The sequence below is a fragment of the Papaver somniferum genome, chromosome 1 (assembly GCF_003573695.1).
Source record: "Papaver somniferum cultivar HN1 chromosome 1, ASM357369v1, whole genome shotgun sequence".
Classification (NCBI taxonomy): domain Eukaryota; kingdom Viridiplantae; phylum Streptophyta; class Magnoliopsida; order Ranunculales; family Papaveraceae; genus Papaver; species Papaver somniferum.
Genome location: NC_039358.1, coordinates 86,390,614 through 86,413,901, shown reverse-complemented (window position 1 = coordinate 86,413,901; position 23,288 = coordinate 86,390,614). Strand labels below are relative to the sequence as shown.

At 37.7% G+C, this 23,288-nt stretch overlaps 3 protein-coding genes and 1 long non-coding RNA gene across 5 annotated transcripts; 1 reads left to right on the top strand and 3 right to left on the bottom strand.

Moving 5' to 3' along the window:
- Positions 1 to 699: 699 nt before the first annotated feature.
- LOC113293441 (aspartic proteinase CDR1-like) lies at positions 700 to 7,161 on the bottom strand. Its single transcript, XM_026542080.1, has 12 exons — positions 6,736 to 7,161; positions 6,523 to 6,643; positions 5,893 to 6,320; positions 5,627 to 5,783; positions 4,382 to 4,464; positions 4,220 to 4,316; positions 4,011 to 4,083; positions 3,523 to 3,747; positions 2,286 to 2,410; positions 2,057 to 2,158; positions 1,853 to 1,950; positions 700 to 1,293 (listed from the first exon to the last, which is right to left on the bottom strand). The coding sequence occupies exons 1-12, from the start codon at positions 7,002 to 7,004 to the stop codon at positions 1,119 to 1,121; spliced, it is 1,953 nt and encodes a 650-aa protein (XP_026397865.1). The 5' UTR covers positions 7,005 to 7,161; the 3' UTR covers positions 700 to 1,118.
- Positions 7,162 to 7,951: 790 nt separating this feature from the next.
- Positions 7,952 to 9,943, top strand: LOC113347064 (transcription factor MYB98-like). Its single transcript, XM_026590649.1, has 4 exons — positions 7,952 to 8,150; positions 8,497 to 8,552; positions 9,525 to 9,656; positions 9,776 to 9,943. The coding sequence occupies exons 1-4, from the start codon at positions 7,952 to 7,954 to the stop codon at positions 9,941 to 9,943; spliced, it is 555 nt and encodes a 184-aa protein (XP_026446434.1).
- A 1,053-nt stretch (positions 9,944 to 10,996) lies between these two features.
- On the bottom strand, positions 10,997 to 15,150 carry LOC113330959 (pumilio homolog 12-like). Of its 2 annotated transcripts, none has more exons than XM_026577753.1 (5): positions 13,846 to 15,150; positions 13,568 to 13,730; positions 12,372 to 12,535; positions 11,991 to 12,252; positions 10,997 to 11,694 (listed from the first exon to the last, which is right to left on the bottom strand). In XM_026577753.1, the coding sequence occupies exons 1-5, from the start codon at positions 14,913 to 14,915 to the stop codon at positions 11,518 to 11,520; spliced, it is 1,836 nt and encodes a 611-aa protein (XP_026433538.1). In that variant the 5' UTR covers positions 14,916 to 15,150; the 3' UTR covers positions 10,997 to 11,517. The 2 variants fall into 2 exon arrangements, with proteins under 2 accessions (XP_026433538.1, XP_026433541.1); XM_026577756.1 differs by having other exon boundaries at positions 13,852 to 15,150.
- A 2,130-nt stretch (positions 15,151 to 17,280) lies between these two features.
- On the bottom strand, positions 17,281 to 19,614 carry LOC113330954. The gene is made up of 3 exons (XR_003350591.1): positions 19,391 to 19,614; positions 18,093 to 18,268; positions 17,281 to 17,952 (listed from the first exon to the last, which is right to left on the bottom strand). It is a non-coding gene; the product is annotated as an uncharacterized LOC113330954 (long non-coding RNA).
- Between the last annotated feature and the right edge of the window lie 3,674 nt (positions 19,615 to 23,288).

The following is a 23,288-nucleotide window of genomic DNA, read 5'->3' as shown; positions in this document are numbered from 1 at the left end:
CACTGGCCTGATTACGAAGATAAAAAAACCCACAAAGGCAACACGAGAGCACAACGAATATAAGAAGCCCAACAACTGGCATGATCGTTGTGATCACTTTCTGCAAGAGCTATAGCCACAGCTAATAATATCCAAGCACACAATATCATAAACTATGGCAGATGACATAGCTATTCTACCAAGTTCTGTATTTAGAAGTTTTAGTTCACAACCGCGGTTAATCCGCATCCGGTCCGTATCACCCTCTAATCCGCGAACGTGAAATCCGCGGGTGACTGGACCGGACACGGTTGGATTTTTCAAATCCGCAACTTTGACGGTTTGGACACGGGTGACCCCTAATCCGCATCCGTCCGTTGCTCACCCCTAAGTGAAACTGAAATAGGTGCTGCCAGAAGAACCACAAGTCAACTACAAATTTATCAGTGTTAACGAGTCTTCATCCTGTATGCATAATGCACCAGCCAAGCAATTTTTAATACGGAAGTAGATAAATTTCCACTGGCAGCTCCAATATGAATCTAAACAAATTTTTTTTTTTCAAATGGCCTAGCCTTTTCAACCAATATGTTACAGCTTTCAAAATACTCAAAACTCAAAGTATTTTTTGAACTAAAAGTTTATTGAATTACCCAAAATGAACATGTCATTGCTGCAGATACCTTAAGGTAACTCCGTAACAAGGGGAAAGAGGGAGCATCAGGAAAATATCTCTTTATCACGGACGTAAAAGTTCAGTATGACAAAATTATCAAAAATAGCAATATTTAAACATTGATTTGTTCTCAACAAGTGTATAATAAATTGATCTTACAACAAGAACCCCTTCTGCTATAACATGCCCCCCTCCAAAACTGCAAGAACATTTTCTCTTGTATTTTTTCTCTATAAGCATGAACAGATTAATTAGTGATCAACTGATTCAAAGTTGACCAAAGAGATCACCCCTGTTGTGACATTACCGATGCTACGGAGTTACAAATGGTATCTGATCGACGCTCCTTTTGCAGTCTGGCCCACATTTGCTCATGTTAAAGAGATAACCGTCACCATATACTTTAGAAAAGTAAAGGTAAATACCATTAGACAGCAAATACTACTACTTGAATTCACTATATTCACAGCGGCTGGAGCTCACTTTCTTGAACAACATCACCAACACCAACTGGTTTGTAATTATTAAGTGCTTGCTTCCTCCTCCAGACAAACCATATACCAACACTTGTGAAACCAAGAATCAATGTTATAACAACTCCTCCAATCACCGCAATGAAGTGTCGCGCCCACCAACTTCTGTACCAGTCACGTAGGAAGAAACAGTAAGGTGAAACCCAAAAAACTAACTCCATGCAGAAAAACCCCATACAGCCTAATGAATAAACAGATATGTGGGTACAACACACAGTACGGGAGCAAGCATTACTAATTAGAATCATAGACATTGATTAACAGGGGAGTTTTGTTGAGATCTGCAAGGTTTGCAGTCCAACAACTGTTTTCAATATTTGATAATTTCATACCCAATGAATAATGTGGGTTCTCAATGAATAATGTGGGCCTTTTAAGGCATAATCGGCAGAGATTGAACTGACTCGGATGGTTGTACTCAACCCATCAAGGGTTCTAAACACTCCGCCCAAAACCTAGTGTGTCCGGAAGCTACTGGGTATTGGCTTTATTATGTGTTTGCAAGCTAAAAATCCCCCGTAAGTAATGTTTTATTATACGTATTGAATTCAGATGCTAACAGGTAGTTATCCCATAGTCTAATGAAAGAAAACTGCCACTAGATTAGAAATGACGTTGACCAAAATCTACAACTTATAAATATCCATGGGCCAAGGAATAATACCGCTTAGGAGGTGGCTCAACTTTCCACTCAAGCAACTTGTAGCTTCCGAAGCTTTCAGGAAGTTGCAGACGATGTTCATTTAGGCGACAAAAGATGCTCTGCAGCATTAAAGAACAGTCAGATCCACAACTTAGTCCTATCCACAAAAGAGCTTCTGTGTTCGATCACAAACTTCTTCCAACACCAGATAAACAAAATTATTACCTTTGCAGTGGTATTAGAGATATAATAATCAGATTCTGCTGGATATATAACCCATCTTAATAAGGATTCATTTCCTTTGTGCGTGAAATTCAACAGATGAACCTACAAACAAATTCTCAGTTATTGGCACAACAAGAATGATTCCGTGGTCTTGACCAACACCAAATAATACTTGTTCTTCAATACGTAATTAGATAGTAAAATAGTAATCAAATGGATTTAACTGTACCTGAGAAGCATTAACTTCTAATTCATGAGCAATAAATCCAGCAAGTTCATCGATGTGAGGCTCCAGATCTGTATAATTGACGCTCAGTGACATATCGAATGTAATTAGCCCAACCTGAAAATCTTCTGGGATACGAATGCAAAAAGGAATATACCGTCAGAGAGCAATTCTACACATGCCAGCAAAGTTTAACCGATACTTGAAAATTTAAGGTGCTATTGAAGTCGCAATAAATAAGTCAATTTCAAATGACCAAAATCTTTGGCGCATCTAGTTCGCCAACAGAAACCAAACTTCAGTAAGTCATTGAAGTAAAGATAATCCAGAAATAACAAATGACTGGAGTAGCTGCAGCCATCCCCATGTATTGGATGACAAGTACAATTTTTTAATACATGGCAAGCGTATTTTTTATGTATAACACACCAGTTAAACAGTTCTTTATATAAAAGTAGATTAATTAGTATGAAGCATTGGCAGCTTCAATAAGAATTTAAACCAATTATTCTTTTAAATGACTTATACCAAGATGTCTCAGCTTTCAAGATCCTCAAAACATAACTTTTGAACTAAAAGTTTATTGAATTGAAGTGTTTAACATTTTGTTTAAAGCCCTTAAACTTGCCACACAAAGTCCTGCGGAAACTGTTAGATGACCCTGTTGACTTCTAATAACAATAGAAATGTGAAACCTGACAACCTTGTGAGAAGCAAAAAATGTCTAACTACAACTACAGATGTCTTTACTCTCCTAAATGAACAAGACATCTAGACACCCTGAGAATTATTCTCAAAAGGCAAAGTGTTATGTGGGGAATAATAGGAGGTAAGGTAGCCGTAACAAGAACACTACCTTTCCAGATATTTGCCATGTCGATGCTCAGAAACTTAAACACTTTTGGTGGACCTTCTACTTTGTTTTAGATATATTGTTTGCATCTGCAGACAATTGTCTTTGAAAATAACAATACTATATACTGTTCTAGGTTCATGTCCTGTGAGTACATGTAAAGAAATTCTAATCAAAAGTGCACATTCTAACTTGTATTAAAGCAAATAGGTACTAAGTCATGCATCTTTATGGATGTTGATTTTAATCATCCATCTCATGATTCTCACCATATCCGACACCAACACATGTACATGAGTCATTGTTATATACTTTTACAAGGATTTCATTTCTGTGCATTCAAAATTAGGTTGCAGAATAAAGGGTGCTGCAGAAGGTAAAAGTTACCTGGATCAATGTAACTTGGCAGTCCACTAGGAGCCAACATAGGTGTCAATCCAATAGTAGAGTTGCTGCTACTTGGAGTAGAGTTGCTGCTACTTGGAGTAGGTGCTGGTGAAGGAGCTCCAGGGACATTAAGTGTATCCCACAATTCTGAACAATTGGTTTTAAGAAACCCAATCCTTTCGTTTTGACGATCATAAGTCACAAGTGTATTACGGACGACAATACCTGCAAGTGGAAACATTATTCAAGGAGAACGATGGATGTTTTCTATCAAGGCCACAGGAAGATGACTTTATATGATTCATTTGAAATTTTAATAATTAGTTACTTGATTCAGGTTCATCGACATCTTGGAAATTTCTAACTAATGATGTGGACAACTGGACTCAAAATGTGACCTGAGACATGGCAGGAGGCTGACGCTTATGCTAAAATAGAAAGCTTGTGTATACTAGACGAGTAAATACAAAGCATAAGCACCAACATACCTCCCAAAAGAGTCGTGGGGTCCCTTCCATTCTGAAATATCCCCAAGCAATATGCACCACGGACTTTAGAGTGCTTTATGCACAGACATGGTAGCCAAATCGAAGAATCAGTCAAATTAACACAAATGATACAACAAAATTTCATTTCTATAACAATATGATGCCTGCAGTACCAAAGGAACACGGAATAAATAGGCAAGAAAAATTACCCGAAACAAGTAATTTTCAGGCGAAAGTGGCAGCTTCTTTCCATTTTCAAACACCATGTCGACCTCGGGAAAGTTCTTTGACAGTTGTGTAATATCACTGAAGAAACGATAATCAAAATAAATTCGCGGTGCTTCAAATATTCTACTACACAAAGACATTACCTTCCAGCTCCGGCGAAGCAAATATCATTATAGTTGGGATCAGGACCATGAATCTGTTTAAGGTGACTAAGTTTCTTCATAATCTGCAAATAACAGTCAGAACTTTCAGCACAACAATAAGTCGAATATTCTACAGTTATTTAGCCTTGTGTAGCAAATAGAAAGAACAGAGAATGATAACATTGAGGAAAATATAACAAGAAAAAAACAGAAGAATGAGTTTCATCGGATCAAATTGAGAGTTGAGAGGCTTCTTTTACTAAAGTACTTCTCATAAATCTACGACCTATTCACTAATGTATTAGCAAAAGCTTACTGTAAAAACTCGGACTCTTGAAGGAAGTAACAATCTATATAGTGAAAAATACAAAATAGGTTTGCGAAGCCAATAATGTATTTACTAATCCCCAATCCAGGATTTAGACCATATCCATCAAAAAGGACAACTGTAGGTTTTACTCGGGCAACAACAGTTGAAAAAAGAGTTGCTCTTTTGACCAAACAACTTCCTCTCGACACTCGTAATTCTCTAGCTGTGATAGCAAGTTGATAACCTATGCTCACAGCTTTGCAATACCATGACCATGGAATGGGACGATCTTTCTTCTGTTACCTATAGGCAGTCCATTCTAAGATTTTTTGGTGTCAGGCACAGGCCGGTGTCAAGAAAGCACATACTTCTTAGTTATTTGGACATCTCAGTTATTTCTAGTGTTACAATTATAACCAATTCTACTGTAATCGCATGAGCGAGTCTGTTTTGCCATTTATGCACCAAAAAAAAATAACAACTTGTCACAAATAAACCAACTTGTCTATAACAAAAGAAATAAAAAGCTTTCACAAATATATCTCAGTCAAAGGTTAATTCTAGCGCATGATGAATTATTGTGTTGCATTTGCAGAACATGTCATTGTGTATAAGTTTACAAACGAGAAGTTTGGAGCTCCATATGATAATGTTGATGGTTCTATGGAGCTCTAGATTCCTAACTGACATTATTGTATCAGCACTATTGACTCCGACTGGTATACCAAAAGGAATTGAACAAGCAAACGAAGATCAAGCGCACAGATGTTTATAAGCTTTCTGAGGGGGGTTGGTGTTATTGCATGCACAAGACATCAAACCAGTAGGACAAGCTTCATCACAAAAATAAAAATAAAAAGCGCTCTAAAATGATAAATACAAATCTGAAGACACCTAATAAAATGGAAAATGGCTCAAAATGAAAGGGATCTTACAGCCTCTTTAAATGGGACAAAGACTGGTTCAGGTAGGTAAGCATATGTAGTGCCACTATCCAGGACAGTTCCATGCTTTTCGTCAAAGACACTTGGGTTCACCTTCAACCGATCCCCGCCAACATGTAGTTCCTTCAGCTCAATGTTGTAATACGGACTGTTGCCATCCCGAGACTATTGTAAATGTGTGAGATGTATCAAATGTATTTGTTAGGGAAATCCACAAGTTACTATCTCTTCTCAGAGAAATTAGTATAAAATCATACCTTCGATTAGCATCTGAATGAGAGAAGACCATCTCAGGGAGAGGATTAATTGCACCAAGAACCATTGCACCACCACCAATTTCCATCCCACCGTAACACAAGGAAAAAGAATCACTGATTATACCCTTGTCAGTAAGTTGATCCATTATACTAAGCGGTCCACGACCCAATCCCATAATGCCATCAGCACGTTGACTATAAAGATCACCAGTTTCCATATTTTCACAACCAAAAGTCGCACGTTGAGGCTCAAGAGCACTTCCGTTACCAAACGATATAATGTCTACACCAAGCACACCACTACTAGAACTCATTTCAGCATACTGTCTCTCATAAATGCATTGATTATTATCACTATCACAAGTACAATCTATGTTACATTTCAATGCTGCGTACGTGCTCGATAAATCTGGCTGGAATTTAGGATCCTGGATGATAACAAACATTACTTTCCAAAAAAGAAAACACTAAAGAAAATCATAAACAGATATTTGTCCAATACACACATTTAATCACCAAATCAATACAGAAACACAAATCTCCAACAAAAATCCCTTGCGTGCTTCAGATATATTCTCCGAAAAAGCTTTAAATGAAGCTTACAATCCTTATTAAAATTCACAAAATTACCTGATGCTTTCCACACTGTTCACAAGTAGAACACGGAACATATGTTACTGTACTTCCAGAATCAACAATAAGTGCAAATTCTTGAGGAGGTGTTCCGATTAGAAGATGCGTAGTATAATACCTACAAAAACACAAACACAACCACAAACTCTAAAATCAACATCAATTTCATACAAAAACTCAAAACGAACTTCAAAAAAACAATAATCTCACCCATTAGTAAGAAGATCATCATGTAGCCTCATACGAGCATTCGGATGCCGATGTTCAGCCTCTTTAAGCTGCCGATGGAAGTTCTCTTGAACAAATTTTGATGAATTCGGAGTTTTACGATATAAAGGCAAAATCATTGGCGTATTTAATGACTTCTGATGATTACTTTGATGATGAATCTTTTCGCCGTTCACAAATCCAATCACAGATATTACCAAAAAGAAGAAAAGTCTCCATGGATCCATCACGATGCCTTTTGATTCTGGCATCGGAATGATCGATTGAAAACCCTAGAACTAGAAATAGAGAAAAGGATTTTCAAAGTCACCGCTTAAAACAAACAAAACAATTTCATACAAGTGAAGATGAATCTATTTTTCATTAAAGTGACTTAAGATTCACACAAAGAAGCCTGTTTGGATTGAAAATTACTCTTAACAAAAAGTCATTCCTAACTGACGACTTATACAAGAAAAGGACTTGAAGATAGAGATGAATAAAGATCGGTATGACCGCGATTTTAAAGGAGTTACACGTGTTAATAAGACGAAATCTAGGGTGTTTGGCGCACTAGGAGATTTGGATTTTAAAATGGGAGTGAATGTTTATAATACGACTACTAGCACTGAAAACAGAACATTTTCTGGTAGAAGTGGGTATTGCGTGTTCATGAATTGGTCCCACCAAAAACAAAATTGCAATTTGTAATCTTTGTTTCGTATCTTTAAAAGAGAAAGTGTAATCAAGGTTATGCATTGATTGATGCTTTAATGGATTCTCAGATAAAAAAACTGATAGAAAAAAGATCACTTACACGTGCAGTGGCGATAAATTGTTCCTTAGAACTTAGTGAAAACCATATGGAGGAATTTATTTTGCAGGGTCACTGATTCTCATTAGCATCTTTAGCAAGTTTTGTTTTTAGTTCAAGAGTATTAAATGTGGATTTCATCAGACTCAACTGACTCGCAGGCTCGCAACCAATCAGCAAATTCGGAAAGGAGCAACTGAAAATACGTGTATGAATCCAAGGTTGTATGAATTTACAGGATGTGTGGAATAAATGCATATGTGGGATGATAGACTCCGTGCAAGAACCACATTCACTAAATGTTTTTTTGTGGCATGTACATCTTTGATTTCTTTTAAACTAGTTAGCCTTGTTCAAGTATTTCCAAAGGTGTGTTCATGTGTATTATGGATGCATTGTCCTGAAATGGATGGAAAAAGATATTTAAGGTATTACATGTTGGGAAACGTTTTTGTTCGAGAGACTTTCAAACCACATTATCTTCAGAGTGCTGCTTATTCTTTACAATCTGGCATCAGATATTTCGTCTATGATTCTAAAATGAACCAAATATGGCAAGGGAACAAACACTGTACTAAAGAAGCTAGCCCAGAAAAGGAACAAGGCTTGTCAAATATTGATTCCAAATTAGCTTGTAAGTTATCCGGACTTTGAAACTGTAACTGCATTGCAGAGTAAAATTTGTAATGCATCCCAACTGACAAATGGCTCAGTAGTCAGTACACAAACGGGTATAGCAGTGAGAAAAATATAGAACTGGGGGATTTTGAGTGTAAAAGGCTGGTAAGATGAGGTAAACTACGTGTTTAGGCTAACCCTGAGCCTCTAATCCAGCACTGCTAGGCGAAATGTCGGTACGTGACCACGTGTTAGTGGATGTCTATCAACGCGGCGAAATACAGTATACTAGGTAGATACAGCTAGTTACATTACATGTGGAACCGCTGCAGGATTAGCGTGTACAATGGCCGCTGCAGGATTAGCATGTGGAGTCCGAAAACAGAAGGTCATTATTGAGTTAAACAACTTGTCATTTAACTTAACCTTCTTGAAATTATCTTTGTAATCATCTATCTACTCAATAAACCGCGAGAAACTAAACTCACCAACTAAGGGAAAGTTTTCGTACGAGAAATTACCTGTAAATGTCAATAATGTGACTACTTTGTTACTAAAACAGACACAACTTTTCTATAACTCATTCTAGTTTAACTCGCAGTAGGCAAATGAGAAGCTACATTCTTCTTTTTACTTTTCGACTTTCCTCACGAAAAAATGACGAGTAATTTAGTTATACAAAACCTCTAATTGGAAAAAAAATTGGAGCCAGGTATGATATTTTCAAAATTTGAAATGCTCTCAATCTAGCTGTTCTAAATTTGCAAATGTTTGGACTCCAAACGTCACAATCACCTGACACGCTCCACCATTGGATGAATTTCACAATCGACGGTCTTGCATTTGGTGTTCTTAAAGTAAACCACTCCTTTATTTACCCCTCATGCATCCCCTCTTTTCATTAACACAATTCGTGGGCTGGTGCAGAAGAAGGAAAAGAGATGTTTAGGAAGGAACTAACTTCTTTAATGAAGAAGCAGTACTTTCCGGTAAATAAAACAGCCGGCCGTGTTGTTATCAAGGGGAATTGGAGCCTAGATGAAGACCAGTAAGCCAAGCAGCCTAGTCGAGATCGTCTGTGCCACTGCTTGTGTGTGCCCTATGTGCCACACCAATAGAAACACGCCATATCATTCCTCTCATTAACCATGACTAACTAAATAGATTTTCTATTTATACAACACTAATCGATTAGGAAAGATAATTAATTAGTTAAAGAAGATATTACAAATCCAAGAGAAAATACCGTGTTTCTATTGGTGTGGCACATAGGGCACACCCAAGCAGTGGCACAGACGATCTGGACCCTTGTTTTCCATCTTTAATTCACAATTTGCAACTTATTTATTTCCCCATCCAGTGCAGATTGCTAGTGAGACTGGTACAAGAATATGGAGTGAAGAAATGGGCATTTATTGCCTCCTTGATTGGCAGAAGAATAGGCAAACAATGTAGAGAACGATGGTTCAATCATCTACGTCCTGATATCAAGGTGGTTGTCTTTAATTTTATATTATCTGATACAAATTGTAACTTTTACTGATTTGCATTCCACATTAAGCTCTTGATTCATCATTGTTTAATCTTTGGTTTGATGTTTTTTACTTGTAGAGAGATGCATGGACTTTAGACGAAGAGATCGCTCTGGTGGAAGCCCATTCTGCAATGGGAAACAGGTGGGCAGAAATAGCAAAAAGAATTCCTGGAAGAACTGAGAATTCTATAAAAAATCACCGGAATACTACATGGAGGAGGCAAATGAATAAACGGAAGAGCTGACGAAGTACAGGCAATGGAAGAACCACCACTGTTTTGCAGGAATACATAAAGACCATTGCTTTGGCCGGCCAAAAAGGACTGGAGAAGCCAAAAAGGAAAGTTAATCCAAAATTGTTGTTGCTGAAAGACAAGGAGGATCAGGGAAAAGAATGCAGCAAAAACCGCATTCCAGACATGCCAGTCTCATCATCTGCACTTAATGGGGATATGATAAATGTCAGAATGGAGAATAATATTGCAGATGATCCAAACGATAGGGTATTTGACGACATGGATCTTACTTCCTTACTCCAATGGCCTAGTGCATCTTCTTCATCTTATGATTTTCTACCTAGTTTTTATGACAATTCATTTTCAAACGAGTTGGGAAATTTGAAGAATGAACTGGATCTGGTGGAGATGCTTGCCACATCAATGAACATAGATAATCAGTGGTAATAACAAATTGCAGAAATACAATAAAGCAGAGATTAATCTCTGACTATATAGCTGAAATTAATTTTCTTTTAGTTTTTAGTTAAAGTTTTGTGGTTTATGGTTTATACAAAAATCTTCGGAAAATCAACAAATTTATAATAGTACATTATCTTAATGTCGTTCTTGGCATAACTGTGTTCGTGTGTTTCAGACTCAGTTATGACAAAATGTTTGTTTGTTCTATCCTCCTTTCATTTGCATCCATTTCTAAGGAAAATTTATTCACCAGGTTTAAGAAGAAGTTTCTTTTTTTATGCCAAGAGAAGTAAGTCAAGCCTTAATGATGATTTTGAGAATAGAAGCAATTACTAGAACACTCAACAGATCTGAACATGGCCTCACACCCTTTAGGATGTCTTAGCTAGGTTGAACTGAAATCGAGTTCATGTTATCATTTGCTTATCAGTGCCAGGCATTCTAAATTATGACAACAAACAATAGGCATCTCATATATGACGCAAGCCAAAAAATATTTGCATACAGACAAATACACGATCACATAAAAAGCAAGATTAGGTAATCCAGCATTTTGCAAATGCATAAAGAAAGTGGCCTATTCTACAAACAAATAACAAATAAGAGAGAAACAGAGGAAGTGTGCATTAAGAAGCAACGATAAGAATAGTAGTCGAACAAATAAATTGCAGAACTGGAGGATAAAAGAAAGCTATAACACAATATCTAAAGAAAACGAAGAAATGATAGACTCATCAAAAAATAATCTATAACAAGCAACAGTAGCGGGAAGACCTTGTGAATGAATATACAGTTCTGTGAGCACCACCCCAGACCGTCTCTTTACATCTTCCATCAGATGGTTTGTCATTGTGTACACGGCTCTACCCCCACAAACTTCAATAGCTCTCCTGCAGAGCAAAATTATTGACTGAAAAAATTCACAACTAACAGCTCACTCACTTCCTGGCCTTCCCGAAAAAAATAGTAATAAAACAGACAACAATAACATAAAGACCCTAATAGTGACACACCTAAAGACTGACCAAAATACGAACAAAACAAACTAGCTATTCACTCAAAAGCTGAAACCCCAGAAAATCTCTTCTATGCAGCCTCTCTACCATTCCCCATCAGTCTCTCTACACTTGTACATGTTTATATATGGTGCTGGAGCTGGTGAGATGATGGTGGTTGTACTGCTGGTCCCTGATGAGCTGATTCATATGTAGTACAACACGTTTTCCATAAGGATGGTTGCGCAGAGACTGGTAATGCATCTCGATAACATTGACTATCAGATTGAACATGGAAACCTCCTATTACAACATAACGAGGAAACATTAGCAAGGCTTTTCACCAGCTAAGAAAAGATTAATGAACAACATATGGATGAAATGCAAAACTTAACTAGTCACTAGTCATGCAAGAGAGCAAATTGGGCCCCTAAAATATCTAAAGTACAAATTCCCTCAACATTATTTGTTCCAACTCCTCAGTATTTTGTTCCCGATATGTTTTCAGTACATCATTGAGTTTGTGAAAATTAGGTCAAAGACGATAAAGGATAAATAAAAGACATTTATCACCACTAAAAAGAGTACAGGGGTCTAACCTTAGCAACACCCAAAGCTGACTGCATAACAAAGTTGGCATACTGATCTTGAAGAAGCATCAGAGTGTTAGATTTATTGATCAGCTCGTCAATGATAAACTTAATAACGAACTCATCATCAGATTCTTTCAAGAACTTCTCAACCAGATGGCTGCTAAACTTATTTGTTGACAGGGTCTCAAAATGTCCTTTCAGATTCTTCACAAGAGCCCTTGTGGTCTCCTTTATCTTCTGACCCACTACATATTGCACAACATAGTTGCTATAACGAAGAAAAGATAAGAACATAGTGAGCTTGGGGTTTAGATTGCATGTCAGAGGACATGATATCTAATAAAAAGAATGCTAGGGATCTCGCATAAGAATTACAAACAGACTCACCCATATGGATCTTGTGCTAAAACCAGCGCATTTTGTGTTATTTCACCAACAAAGTGATCTCGGAGATGTTCATCTATTTTCAGTATAAACTGCTGCAAAACGCAACACCCATTGCGGTCTCTAGCAATGTCAACACAGTGTCTTGCTAAAGCACGGAAAAGATGCTGCAAGAAACAAGAATTTAGATCAATCAATACACATCGTTAAAAAATCTGTAATGTAGATACAGTCTTTATATTAAACATAGGTAAAGAGCGAGAAAATTAAAATCATCTTATCCACATAATTTAAATTTTGACCAAAGATTTTGTTTGTACAAACTGCACATCGACGTGCTGGGAATTTAACAGAACGCAGTTTTGAATCATAAGTAGCCATACTATTTGCCATAAAGATTTGTAGGACCGATAGCAGATAAGAACACTTTAATTTCTAAAGATGCTATTACCTAGAAAGACCAAATTCACGTAAGAGCTCCAAAGCCTCATTTTAAGGTGCCCCTTTTTTTGGTGAGCTTTGGGCCTTAAGGGTGTCATGGGTCAGACTTGGGGATTTGTGGGTTAACATGGAAACATGGGTTCTGCAACTATCAATATCTATCAATATGAATAACAAATTGCATGGGTTAAGGTTGAAGGGCTATCCACAGCTCTATCCAAAAATAAGAGTGAAGTAGGAGTAACATGCAATCTTTGAATATCATCACCTTTTTTATGAGAAGAAAATTGTGAACAACCTATCTAATCTATCATGAGTACTCTGTGGTTATTCTAGACAGGCCATCATTCAACAAAATCCATTGTTTGAAATTTCAAGGGCACCCTTCACATCCCAAAAATCATTTTAAGGTGATGTCTAAGTAAATGCAAAATACCGGAGATAGTTACATGGAATAACTTGATAAAAAATGAAATAAAAAATACTAGGGAAAAAGACTTTGAATTTTATAGCTACAGGCATTTTCTCATTGCATCCATCTCCAATTCATTGGAACTGGTTTAAATCAATATCTGCAGAGCAAAGCTAGAGTAACAGATACGATTGGATTTTAGCAATGTACATCAAGCAATCAATGAACAATTACTGATGCACCACATGAATTGATAAATCAAAGATAACACAATTACTGATGCACCACATGAATTGATAAATCAAAGATAACTTATTTATGAGAGCAAAAAGCTCTAGAGCAGTACCTTATTCTCTTCATTTGAGAAAGTCTTCAAGCATTGTTGGATCACATGGTGACCATTTGTGTCCTTGGTCAATTCAACAGTACCTTTACTCAGCACATTCAAAACTTTGGTTATATGTTGTCCGGATGTCAAGCTTTCCAACAATTTCTGCACAGACCTAGTTCTGCAACACAAGAAAAACTCCATTAAGATACATACTTCCAAACTCACTTAACAACTACCATACAAAATTCAAAATTCAACAAAAATGAAAAAGTTCTTCAATAGTAAGTATTTACCCGTACCCATGATCATCGAGGCAAATATTAATGAGTTCATGTCCATTGTTGGTCAGTATATTAACAATCTCACCAATCTGTGCTTCAGTACACTTCAAAAACATCTTCTGTACAAGAAAATTCCCAGCAGAATTGACCACAAGCTTCTTAATATCAGTAGTCAATACAGTAATAATGAACTGAATATCTTGATAACTTCCAGTCTCCAATTTTCCCTGTATAAACTTAGACCCATTTTGATCTTTAGCCATATCTATTAACAAACTCCACTTCTGTTGATTCCACTTAATCTTTTCAAAGCACTCAGCATTCCTCCTAGTCCTATCTTCTTCCTCCTCAACATTAGTACTGATAAGAGTACTAGAGAGAACACTAGACCTGTTTAATCGACCATGATTCCTCCCAACAAACCCATTGACATGGTTGGTCAATTTTCTCATCCTTGATCTACTACTACTACTAGTAAGCTCTTCAGTGTACAATCTTGAACTTGGCATAATAGGCATGGCAGGATACAAAGAATTCCCTCTATAAAGACCAAAATCACTGTTCATAAAACCTCCTCTTAAACCCTGAGTCAACATACTAGTAGTATCAACCCCATAATCATTCATACCCAAGGAAGCAGCCATACGAGCAGTAGTGTTGTAACTATTAATACTATAATTGAATGGTAAACCAAAATCATACCCTAGATTATTATTATTAGTATTCCTACTAAGCAGCATTTCATTAACACAAGGCTGTTGAAGAGAACCAGGATTAACAACAGGTAATGCTGATGGTAGCAATGGTGGAAGAGGAGAAGGAACAGGAACAATACCATGAGAAAAATCATGATACAAATCTTGAAGATTCTGTTGTTGACGATGAAGATTATGTTGATTTTGTTGGTGATTGAAAAGGTTTAGGCTATTTAACTGGTCTTCTAAAGATTCATACAAAAGTTGTGGTGGATAGTTGTTGTTGTTATACATACCCCCATTATTGACTACTTTTTCTTGATCATCATCTTCTTCTCCTTGATCAACACCTCTACCACCACCACCACCTCTGTTCCAGCTCGCCATTAATGGACTCAACAACAACAAGAAAGAAAAAAACACAGACAAAATCACAAACAGAACAAGAAAACGGAGAGACTGGAATGAGAAAAAGGGTTAGAGGGATTAGGGCTTTTATATAGGGAATTTTTTAGTTTTTTTTAGGATTGGGGATGAAGATTTTACAAAGATTTAGAGAGAGAAATTTGGAGGAGAAGAATATATGAGAAAATCTTTGATAGCATTTATATATTTAAGGAATTTTTTTTTTTTATTATTTTAATTAAGTTTCATGAGAAAAGTAAAGAGATTTTCGTAGGAGAGGAAGAGTTTCATGAATTAAGGAAAGTTTTTTTTCTGGGTTTTTCGCTTCTTAAGAGCTATATTGCATGAATCAAAAATATTAAAAAAATGGTATTTTATAATGACAATGTTGTCCTTTGTTCTGATAGGCCATTAGTGGGACCAGATGGATTTGATACGTGGAGAATCGGAATTGGTTATTTTTGTTTATTTGTTGTGTTTGTCGTACCAGAAAGGATTTGAGAGTTTTTGTACAGGTGAGGATTAAGGAGGTGAGATATTTGATCCGCTAGTCAAATATTTTTTTTTACTTAAGATGAAAGAAAATTACTGCGGGTGAAATTTAGATAAACACTGATCCGTTTAGCTTATCTATATCTGAATTATAGGGGTAAAAGATTTAGTTTAGCCAGTTTGTTGCCAAATTTTGAGGAAAAAGGGTTGCTCAAGTGTTGCCAGAGCTCACGAGTCGGAACTGATACAGTTAACAACAAAAACGGTTTGTTATAAAACAATGTAACGGGGTAATTTTCCGTAAAAATAAATCTTGTTAGTGGACAAGGCCGTAAATGTTAAAACATGCAAAATATGTCACCATGGACTAAGAGCATCTCCAATGCAATGGGTAAAGGTCTTAAAATTAAATGATACATAGGATTTAAGACTTTTTGCACCAACTTTCCATCTCCAACATAAGGGTCAAGGTCATAGAGATAAATGATATGGCTAAGTGGGGGTAATGGAGAAAGTATAAATAAAAATTTCTCTATGACCTTGGGTCTTAAAGCCACATCATTATTTTATCTCTAAATTCAAATAATGTTTATTAGATAATACCTTGGGTGTTGGAGATCAAATTTGAGGTAAAAAAAAATTACATTAATTCTTTTTTGTCATTTAATAATGATCCATGTATAAAAATGTGTTAATAAAAGCTCCACATGGGATGATCTTGACCCTATGCGTTGGAGATGCTCTAATGAGGTCGGATTGTATGTCGAGAGAACGTGTTGGCTAAAATATTTTTATGTATTAAGTCAAGATGCACAACTTGTGTGAAGTTTCCATCAATATACGCTTATGAGTTAAGAAATTTTGAAGAACTACTGAATGGAATGAAATAATTTTTCAATTAATACAGAAGTTATTAAAGTAAATAATACCGAACGAAAAAGGAGAAAATGACATTTACCATCCCAATGGTTGCCGTGTTTAAGTTTTAATCTAGCCCATACAATAGGCATCATAAATTTCCACTTAAGGAAGGTTGACTGGCTGAGTTAGGGAGCTTTTGACTTGACCATTTTAGGCAAGTGTCTGTTCTTATTCTCTCCACTATAGAGTCTAGACTACCAGCTTACTCCCTTTTCCTCTCAAGGTTGTTTATTTCTTCAAAACCTTTTTCTAGTGTAGTGTAATTATCAGTCAGTAATTTGAAATGGACAAACAATAAGACTTTTCTTTTAAGGTAAAAACAAGAAAGACTTTAAAGACACTCACTGGTAAACATTTCCATTTTGTATCAGTAATTACTATCACATTGTGAGGTTAGGTGACTATGTGATTAGACCAAAGAGATGTTAATGCATCTATGATCAATCCACTGAGTTTTATCAATAGAAGCATGATAACTGTACAATAGTACCGAGTACTACTACCTATCACCTGAGAAGTTTGTTTGAGGTACAAAAGCAACACCAAAAGCCAAAAGGGGTGCCTAAAAATTGTGTACCTATAAATGTTATGGTACATGTGTAAGATTGACAGGAAGGTTGATTTCCACAGGCCATATAGACTGCTCAGTAATTAGTTGGTGCAGTCCGTGGTATTAGCATGAGTATCATTATATGTTGCGGCATTTTACAAGGATTTGTTTGTATAATCAGTTATCAGTCAGAAAGCCAAATGGTAAAACAACATGACTTTATCTTTTGAGGTAAAAACCAAGAAAGACTTTTAAGACACCACTAATGAGCATTTCCATTTTGTATCAGAAATTGCAATCAGATTGTGAGGTTACTGCCAGGGGATTATGTTTTAACCAAAGAGATTTTAACTGAATGCTTTCCAGCAGTAAAACTTAAAGAAAGAAAAACAAAATAAACCACTGAAATTAATCAACAGAAGCAGTCGAGAACAGCAGAATAGTAGAAGTACTATCTATTAACAATGAACTGAGAAGTTGTGAGACAAAAGCAACACAAAATGGGGTGCCTATTTCTTTTAAAAATTATCTCTGTGTTAACAAAATCTGACTTCTTGTGAATGCTAAGATACCATGTATCACATATAAGATTGATGGGAAGGTTGAATTCCACTGTCAATATAGCCTGCTCCGTAATTATTAATTGGTGCAGTGGTGTATTAGCAGGAATCGGAGTGGCATTATATGTAATGGTTGCTCTCTCATCCAGGGAATAATAATATGCGGCCATGTTGCGGATGATACCTTTCTACTGAAGCTCCCGTATATGATTCACCCCTATCTCCATAAACTGATGCAGTTTGTTGCAGATCCCTACCAGAAATTGGCGTTCTTGGCGCATAATGTCCACCACCTCCATTTGCTCGAGCTCTCTTAGGGTACTGTTGCTTAACTCCTTCGCCCAACCTCTTCTTATCCGCTTTTGATTTTTCCAGTTGCACCTTGCGCCTTTGAAGGGGGGTCAAGTGGATACGCTGCTTCAAGCTTGTAATCTTCAACACACTTTATCACAGCCTTTAGTGCAGCAAGCTCTTGAGAATTCGATTCGTTCTGCAACTGCACAAACACATAAGTTTCTCAATTTAGGTTAATAAATATCACATTTTCATTGAAGACTTGAGATTATCTCTAAAACCAAGAAAGACAAATAGAGATTCTGAAGGTATTATTATATTACAAGAATGGAAAGCACGCACCTGGACACCAACAGCTCCTCCTGCAGCGGTAATCCTTCCTTGCGAGTTTCTCCTCAGATCTTTCAAGTAGGTCTTCAAAAGAGGAACCGGTGGATAGTTCTCAGTGAGCTTGAATGCTTGAACAAAATGGACAGCATCAATCTGTTTTCCAGCACTGATCAATGCATCAATTACACCTGCCAAAAACACAGAGCATTATGAAAACAACCAGAACAATCTATCTAATAACTAACAATGGATCGGCCCACCCTTTGCCCTTCTATATTCCTCTCCGTGCTTACTACTCCCAAACAAACGTGAATTTTAACAGGACAACCTATAGATTATATTGTTGTTTTTTTGTTCTCTACAAAGACCCAATTTGGGTCTCCATTTTTAGTTAGCAGAACACCAACCTGGCATTTTCTGAACGCTGCACGCAAAAAGCATAGATTGATAAACAAAATTTGGTTTATGAATACTATTTTGTATGTTAACTTGTTTAGTATACAAATACAATTACATCATGTGTCTCCCAATCTGAAACTACTGACCATGAGGTGCTAAACAATGGACACCCTTACTCATACATATCTGTACAGCCCTGATCAAAAGGGAATGACTCTAACCAATAAACTATAATGGGATTTAATAATACTTATAAACTAAAACCACCAATGGCTAAACAACTACAAAGTCTAAGTATAAATCCCTACAGACAAATGCTAAAAAGCATACTGAGAAAATCCTTCCTATTCTGGAACTCCACCACTTATTAAAAAACAGAAACAGTTCTTCCATCTCATGTTACGGTTTATCTTTATCGATATGAAAATGACAAAGATGCTCCAACTAGAACTCATTTGCAACAACATAATGCATCCCATAAACATCAAAGACAACAGACCCTCTAGGTGACTAACATAACACATCTTCTAGGCACTAGTCCGACACGCATATATAACCACTATCCCAGCAAAAAGGCCTTAAAACATAGAAACACCTCAACATAGTGAAACTATCCTTTACAACTAAGTATGCACCTCCTCCTCTACTCTGAAAATTGCAACATACTACGAAAAATGGTCGGTGCAACCTAAAAATACACCCAAAGAGCTACAAATGCCTTTAAATTACTGAACCTACAACTTCATGCCTCATTCATGTTTCACTCACACCCATAACCCCGATGAAACAACACAATTTACAGTTCCAAAATCCACAAATGCAAAAGAACATAGAAAATCTAGGGCAACCTAGAACAAAAAATTACATTTCAAAAAGTTCAGAAAATAGAAGAGTTCGGAAAAGTTGCATACCTTGGAAAATCGGGAATGCAAAACCCTAATGAATCAATGAAGAACAATAGCGAAACCCTGGAATGGCTGTTTTATTGGCTGAGATGAGGAGTTTATTGTCCCGCGATTTAATGAAACCGAAAGAGTTTGGATTTCGTTTTCTGTAGGAGGAGGGAGGTAGGGAGGAACTAAATTTGGGAGAACCCTATTTCATGACGAAGGAAATGAAAAATTCTTTCCACCAAAATATGAACCCAAGGCTAGTGGGTTATAGCTATCTTGGGTATCTGCCAAGGCAAACACTATGGCGATTGGCAAGGCTGTTTCGCTTAGTGAGATCTTGGGTCCACAAAAAATAAGAACGATTTTTCGGGCACTACTCAAAAATGGTAGGGGACTACTAAGTGATAAAATATCTACCCTATAATTATAAGGGGTGCCCTAAAGTGTGGAAATGACTAACCTACCCTTAACTTATATATATTTAACCACTTTCTCCCATCACCACCACCTATATATAACCACCTCCTCCCATCACCACCACCTACCACCACCGACCACCTCGAACCACCATCACAACCACCTCTATATATAACTTAATTTAAATCATTAACAAAACAAAATCAAAATCAAAATTATAACAAACCCATTAATTGTCATTCGTTTTTGGTTGAAAAAATGAGAAGTAATCATCAAAATGAGTTGAAAATGGAAGTTGCAGAGAGAAGTTCGGCTAGGAATTATCTGAAAAACTTTGTCGAACTAGCCGAACTCAACTTTAATGAAGGTTTTTCTTTCAACGAAAAGTTCGGTTACGTCGCAAAAAAAAATTCCTAGCTGAACTTTTAGTTCGGTTACGTCGCAATTTTTTTCTCATAACCGAACTTTTCTCGGAAAACCTATATATTGAGTTCGGTTACGTCGCAAATTTTTTCATTTTATTTCCCAGCCGAACTGTTAGTTCGGTTACGTCGCAATTTTTTTCTCCTAACCGAACTTTTCTCTGAAAGAAAAAACTCCATTAAAGTTGAGTTCGGCTAGCTGTGTGTTTAGAAACATTAGCTGAACTACACTTGCAGATGAGTTCGGCTACCTTTCTTCTAATGTCGTAGACGAACTTTGTTAACCAAACCGAAATCAATTTGTAAATTGTTCATTTTTAGGAATGTTTTGGCCAATTCAAGCACCATTAACTAAATTTGAAGTATCCATGAGTACCCAAAACATCATACTCTTGTTGTGGCTCTTAAAGAAAAAGATCTAACTTTTTTTCTTCCAAAACCCTCATCTTCATTATCACCTTCTTCTCCCTCTCAATAATTCTTCTTTTGAAAAAAATCAAATTATTAATTTAATCTCACTATTCATTAATTAAATCACTAATCAATACACTAACTAATTTTATTACCAAGGGTAAGTTTGGTATTAAAAAAATATATAAGGGGTGACTCAAAATTACTTCAAATATCCACCCAGAAAATGAAGAGTAGTCCCCCTCCATTTTTGAGTAGTGCCCAAAAAATCATTCAAAAATAAGGCAGCACAAGTGGAGACTTAAATTGTGGGTCCAAAAAGCAAATTCTCAAACTGAAGTTGAGTTTGTGTTTCTCATCTCTTAGCTTAAGGGGATCAGATGTGATCTACTTTAGCTGAGTGAACGGTTCGCCACATTAAAGTTAAGCGAAGCCCTGTAGTAATTGATCAGCATCATCATATACCCCTAGCTTAGTTTTAAATTTTTTCTTTTCCCTCTATGATCTCTAATTTTTGATTTCTTGCTCATTTGATCTAACTTTTCGATTGCTTTGCGTTCTAAAATTCAATCTTTGATGTTTTTTGTTATTTATCATAATGGTTTTTAAAACACTTGTACAAGGTTTTGAAAATCAGTTTACTTTTTCTTTGCGATGCAACTGCCTTTCACTGTTATTGATGGTGGTTTTCATCTTAGGGTTAAAATCGTAAAACTGTACAACTGACATGACGTCACTATGACCATTAGCACATTTATTGAATCAACCAGCATGCCTACGCAAGAATTACCGGGGTACCTTTTTTTTATGGGTCATGTTCCACGGCAGAACCCTTAACATCGACTGACATCATCTATGCCAAACCCTAATTCTCATGCTACCGCGCCAAGGCATGCCAACCATGTCAGTCGCACCACTGTGCCGATGGAAAACCATGTCATCCACATCTCCGCGCACTATCCGCACCACTGTGCCAATAGCAAACCATACCAGCCACATCTCCGCGTCAAGGCATGCCGACCATGCCAGCCGCACCACTGTGCCAATGGCAAACCATGCCAGCCACATCTCCGCGCCAAGGCATGCCCACCATGCCAGCCGCACCACTGTGCCGATGGCAAACCATGCCAGCCACATCTCCGCGCCAAGGCATGCCATTGTCAGCCGCACCACTGTGCCAATGGCAAACCATGTCAGCCACATCTCCGCGCCAAGGCATGCCAACCATGCCAGCCGCACCATGCGCCAATGGCATGCCAAACCCTTGGCCCCACCATGCCAAGCCAACCGCACCTTGCCTTGGCCCCACCATGCCAAGCCGTTCGTGTCAAACACTTAGCCCCACTATGCCAAGCCGTCCGCGCCATTTGCCTTGGCCCCACCATGTCGGCCTTCCCTATGTGGCTACCAAAAAGGAAGGCGTGCGACGATCAACTGCCACCCTTAAATCCTAGATGCAAATCCTAGCCGTCCAAGGTCGCCAAACAACGCATGGTAACCTTTGGCCCAAAACCCTAGTTTTGGCCACGCCAAGGCATGCCATGCCACATGTGCCAATGGCATGCCAACCACCTTGCCGCGACATACCATGTCGGCCTTCCATATGCGACTACCAAAACGAAGGCGTGCGACGATCAACGACCGCCCTTCAATCCTAGATGAAAATCCTAGCCGTCCAAGATCGTCAAACAGCGCATGGTAACCTTTGGCCCAAAACCCTAATTTTGGCCACGCCAAACCGCTCCAAGGCATGCCATGCCACATGTGCCAATGGAATGCCAACCACCTTGCCACGCCATACCATGCCGGCCTTCCCTATGCGGCTACCAAAACGAAAGCCTGCAACAATCAACGACCACTCTTTCATCTAAGGTGCAGATCTTAGCCGTCCAAGGTTACCAGCTAATGCATGGCAACCTTTGTCCCTAGTTTGGCCGCGCCTAAATAAAACCAAAACCCTAACTTTTGGTCGCGCCTAAACTAGGCCATATTAAAGCCATACTGATCATGCTTTCATGTCACTGGCTACCAAATGAAGGGTTGCAATAATCAACGGCTACCTTTCCTCTTAAGATGCAACATCTCGACCGTCGAAGGTCACCACCGAGACGGCAAGTCTTTCAAGCTCAACTTTCCAGACAACAACAACGTGCTGCATGTTTTCCATGAAAACACTCGAGACGTCACAAACTGGGGGATGCTCATTGGGTATTGGTTTGGCGGTTTACAACGTGCGGCGTACAAACGCCCGTTATAAGAAAGTGTCATAAGGATGAGGCGGTTAGTAAATACAGGGAGTAATGGTGAAACGCTTTCTTTTATGGAACATCAATTGCATGCGTTACCGGTTACCTCCTCCTCCCATTTACTCACCCGTTTTCCATTTCTTAATGAGACCAGAGTACATTTCACTTAGACTTGTATAAATAGGCATTACCTATTTCCACCGAACAACAAGTTCAGCTCAGGAGCATACGATACTCAGAAAATATTTGCTAGCTTTTCATCTGTTAGCTTCCCACTTTCTGATACAAGTCGTGAAACAACTACTCTTCCAGAATCAACTATTCTGGTCTCAACACTCTCTTCGCTTCCCTCCCCAAAACCAACCCTTCTCCTTCACTTTGTGACCGAAGCAAGTCTGGAACGACCATTTCTTGGTTTAG